This window comes from Cornus florida, unplaced genomic scaffold, assembly GCF_030987335.1.
Source record: "Cornus florida cultivar Cherokee Brave unplaced genomic scaffold, ASM3098733v1 CherokeeBrave_3.0.0_Hap2_Chr01, whole genome shotgun sequence".
Lineage (NCBI taxonomy): Eukaryota > Viridiplantae > Streptophyta > Magnoliopsida > Cornales > Cornaceae > Cornus > Cornus florida.
The window spans coordinates 54,396,031-54,400,849 of NW_026775571.1; the positions used below are offsets into that span (position 1 = coordinate 54,396,031).

General features: G+C 35.6%; 1 protein-coding gene across 1 annotated transcript; it reads right to left on the reverse strand.

Moving 5' to 3' along the window:
• Nucleotides 1-771: 771 nt before the first annotated feature.
• LOC132297277 (1-aminocyclopropane-1-carboxylate oxidase homolog 1-like) lies at nucleotides 772-4,228 on the reverse strand. The gene is made up of 3 exons (XM_059794907.1): nucleotides 3,067-4,228; nucleotides 1,383-1,704; nucleotides 772-1,285 (listed from the first exon to the last, which is right to left on the reverse strand). Exons 1-3 carry the CDS (start codon nucleotides 3,627-3,629, stop codon nucleotides 1,031-1,033), a joined length of 1,140 nt encoding a protein of 379 aa, XP_059650890.1. The 5' UTR covers nucleotides 3,630-4,228; the 3' UTR covers nucleotides 772-1,030.
• Nucleotides 4,229-4,819: the final 591 nt, after the last annotated feature.

Below are 4,819 nucleotides of genomic sequence, written 5' to 3' on the forward strand. Positions count from 1 at the left end.
ATATTTTATAATGGGCTAAATTGAAAATAGGCCCAAATTATAACTTGACACTATGCAATTTTTTTTCCTCAAAAATTGCGACCCCCTAAAGGAGTTGGGGATCTTAAGATGCCGGCGGAGCTCATTGAGTTCTACTTGGAAAATTGATTTGTTTCGCACTTTTTTCTCTCCTATGGAGGTGGAGGCCATCACTCGTTGCCCACTAAGTTTATTCAATAAAGGGGACGTAGCTCTCTATGAAATCCGCAAACAAAATCACCTTCTCTCTAATTGAGGACCAAACTTTGGGCCTCTAATGAGATGAATCTAGTACTAGTCAAGCATTTCAGGGCCTATGGTAGCATTTGGTCATGTTCCACTACAAGTAAAATACAACACTTTTTATGGCATTGTTGTAAAGATTTGTCTAGAATATTGAGGGGAGACAATGAAAACTGTGATTTTTGGTAGAACTGATCAATCTTCACCAACTTGTGAGAGAAAGAGGGATGATGCATGGCGACAGATAGCAAGAAAAACAACAGGGTTAGAGAAAGCCGATTAGACCCCCAAAAATCTAGTAGGATTTTTAAAAAATTATGGATATGCAATATAAATAAATAAAAATAATTCAGTGGAGGGTCTGCCGCCACTTAGCACACTGTAGTAAAGGGCTATAGCCCACTGCTAAAAACTCCCCATTACAGGTTTACCCGCGGATTGAGTAAGCCTTTAAATTGGAAATTTGAAGTCATATTAACCTAATTGATTCTGATATGAACAACATCTGAATTACAGAAGCAACTCTTTATTCCGCATAGCAGATAGGCATGGCATAAAAGCAGGACATTGTTTAAACAAGCCAAATGTTTCAACACCAAACAAAGCATCACCAATTCAACGATCCACATACCGGTCTACCTTTGTCTTAGTGACTTTAGGTCTGAACTCCCGAGTATCAGGTCAAGGTTCCAAGACTGGTATCTTTGAAACAAAAAAAAAAAAAGGTTCCAAGACACGGGGAGCTAGTTCCCATATTATAGGGCCAACTTCACAACTTCAGATGCAGCAATGAACTCACTCCATCAAGCCCTTTCGAGGTGTAGTGAGACTGATAGTCTTTTATAGAGGTTTCACAGTAGATTTGGGGACTTTCCTCTGATATTAACTCCTTGATCGGTCCATAAACTCTCGAGGAATTTCCTCTCTGGACTGGTGAGAAAAAGGAAGCCACTGAAATTCTTGGCCCTACATGTCTTGCCACTACTCTATGATACACACTCTTAACCCTGTCATTACTGATGAGCTGCCCAAAACCAGACACGAAGAAAATTAATCAATGTGATTCATTTTATACATAACTTCAAATTAAAATTGGCATCATTACTTTTTTGTAGGCTTACCTGCAAAAGTTCTCCAATGTTAATTACTAGAGCTCCACGCTTCGGGGTTATATCAACCCACTGATTCTCATGATGAACTTGGAGGCCACCTATCTGGTCTTGTAGAAGTATGGTGAGGAAGGCAACGTCAGTGTGGCTGCTAGCACCCAAAGTTAATTCTGGTTCAGGACACACAGGGTAATAATGGCCCGCAAGGGTAAGTTGCTTCGCGCAATCCATGTCCTTCAAATGGTTGGGGTTGAGTCCAAGGGCCTCCGATATTAGTTCAAAGACAGTGTGTCCCAATCTCATCACTTGCTTTGAGTAATCAATCATTATATCACTGCAAGTTGTTCAAAATACATCACATAGACAATTCTAGATGGTCAAGTTGCAAATGAAACAATTGCTACTAGACAGTATCATGTAATAAGTCTTAGAACAGAAATGCTGCAAAACCACATCACGTCTCTTTTGAGGTAGGTTTTGTGCAGACCATACAGCAAGAGAGATAGTCAAAGCAGAAATTCAAATAAACCAAGGATTTTTTAACAATGGTTAGTCATAAAAAGAAGGATAATTACTAGTTGATCAGTTTGCTTTAAAACAAACACACACACAGACACACCCATATAATAGGGGTGAGATATATCTGACTCTAAAAAGGCAGAAAGCTAGATCAGCTTTTGAATAGATACAACTCCCTAAAATGAAAATTGATTCAACACACACTCAAATCATTTTCAAAGGTTTTCAAAAAATATTTTTACTTATTACATATGGTAGCAATACAAAGGGAGCTCACAGTGAGACCACCCTTGTGGCAGATGATGTTTAATAAATCTTACAAGTGCATATTTTAAAGCGAGAAGTTTTTATATACTTGTCTGTACTATTTTTTGTGTCCACTGAATGGTTCTTAAGGAAAATTTAACAAAAACATGTCCCAATTACAAAATTTTATTTTTTAATAGGTGTACTTCTCTCTGTTGTATTCCATGATACAAGAGAAGGTTCCATTTGAATAATTATTTATTTCAGGAAAAAAATAAATAAATAATAGAGAGGAAGGATCAAGATTGCTATTTTTGAGAGATTTGGATTAATATTATCAATTAGATAAATTTGTGGTTGAATTGCTGTCATCCCATTCAATCCAATTGGGATAGCCCGTACCCCACATGTCTCTTGTCTCACTCATTGACCTATTACATAACCTAACTTTTGTTAGTTCACTCATTGTACTTTACACAAAGTACAGTTGTGCCCACATTTATTTCTTGTCCCTCACACATATTTCATAGCCTTGGCTCAAGTATTATTGCACTGTCACACATATTCTTGCACTGTCACACATATTTCATGGCCTTGGCTCCAAGTTCAGTCAGACTAGCCAAGGAATAACACGAAGCTCTGAATTATAAGTGTATTTAATACTCCAAAATAAAAGGAGAAAAATGATCTAGATCGATTTCATAACAAATAAATAGGAATTTCTAGAAGTTCTGACAATCTATTAAAGAAAAAACAATGAACTTGTAAGATTCCCAATAAATTCCTCCAGTATATACTATTTCATTTCATTTTAAGTCAACTAATCCTATCCAAATAGCATTATATATGTACCATTTTAACCATCCCATGATTTATTCAGAAACTAAGTACTGAATTAGAAGTTTACAAACATTCTAGTCTCATCACATACCTGCATATCTCAGGTAATTCATCACGATCAGGAGGATTGGGAGCCATAAAGCAAAAAATAGTGTCCCTCCAATCAGCAGCCGGCGAAGTATACAGAAGAAAATTGGACACAAACAACACTTTTCTCTTGACATCCCTTGTGTACCACTTTTTCTTCTCCTCAGTGTCTTGCTCATTAAATCTGCATATCCCATCTACCATCTCATCCAAAACACTCACCGGAATTCCATGATTGACAACCTGAAAGAAACCCCACTTCTCACAAGCCTCCAAAACTTCTCCGCTGATCTCTCTGCGTTTGGTTGCATCTCTATGAACACCATCAAGATCGATAACTGGAATAGTACCTTGTTTGGTTCCCGATAAGTCGCCAAGCTGAGTATAAGGTTTTTGATGAGGTTGGTCATGTTTGTGATTGATAAATATTGGTGGGATCTTTGTTACACCAGCATCTACAAGTCCCTTGACACCAGATTTTGTATCATCAAAGGCTTTTAGTTCGGTGTTACGGTCATAACTGGTTTCACTAGGAGCCTGAAATTTGACTGTGCTAGTTGCCATCATCTCTATGTCTCTCGATCTCTAGTGAAATAATTGGAATAGGCTTTTAGTTCTGTAGATCAATAACTGGAATAGGATTTTAGTTCTGTAGGGATTGAGTTTGGGTTATGTGGATGTAGCAAAGAAACATGTTGCTCATGGGTGAAAGAGCATGTTGACTAGATGAGATTATATGTATAGTATATTGTTGGTTTGCATTATTGAAAAAACATCACTTTATTGTTTATAATAAGAACAATATTTGCCCATGTGCACTTGAAGTATCAATATTAAATGGATTAGTTGATTTCTGATCAATTTGATCCAATCCTACAAAGTCAATTCTGAATTATAATTAATATTTATAAATCTGATTGATTTAGTGGTTTACATACTGTTGCCCAAACAATGATCCAAGAGGGGAGTGAATTGGGTCTTTTCCTAAACTATAGGAAAATTTTTGATTAAAGGATTTGAGTTTAAGAATAAATCAGTTAACAGATTTGTACAGAGATTAAGAAATTGAACTACAATGATGTAATAAAAAAGACAAAGTAAAGACTATATAGATTGTTCATTTTATCGAACACTTGGTGCGCAATTAAATTTTAATGAATGAAAAAGCGAATCTAGGTTTTTTAGGAAAACTCTACTCCATGCAACAATATATTCAATTCAACCAAACAATCTATTTAATCCAAGCATACATCCCATTCTCCTTTTTAATGCATACTATCATGACAATAAGAAATCTCATTGCATTCATAATTAGAACACTTGGAGTGCAAATAGAGATTTAACAAATGAATACGGATGTATTAGTTTAACTAGCAAAAGTAAAGAGAGATGAAGATAGAAAATGCAAACATAAAAACACCAAATCATTGCGTGGTTCAGCTCCTCTCGCCTGTTGGAAATATATGAAATATATTTTCAAATTTATTTATAAAATATTTTATTATAAGGTAGTGTTTAAAATAAAAAATAGTCTTTTTTGAAAAGAAATTACTTTTCAGAATTGGTACATGTTAGTTTTTGAATTGAAAAAGTGTCTTTCTGAAAAAGACACAGCCTTCGCGTTACAAATGTGAAAGTTGAAAGGTGATTTCACGTTGCACACATGAAACTTACAGTGTCTCTCTCTATCTGAATCATTCTTTTTATAGTATTCCTTTACAGAATTCTTTTTCATTCCTACCTCCCCATATATATTG

Excerpts from the sequence above, each read along its gene's own strand:
- LOC132297277 (XM_059794907.1), bottom strand. The coding sequence starts at position 3,629 with ATGATGGCAACTAGCACAGTCAAATTTCAGGCTCCTAGTGAAACCAGT. Across the intron at positions 1,705-3,066 it reads GAATTACCTGAGATATGCAG|TGATATAATGATTGATTACT; the intron begins GTATGTGATGAG and ends AACAACTTGCAG. Across the intron at positions 1,286-1,382 it reads ACATTGGAGAACTTTTGCAG|CTCATCAGTAATGACAGGGT; the intron begins GTAAGCCTACAA and ends GGTTTTGGGCAG.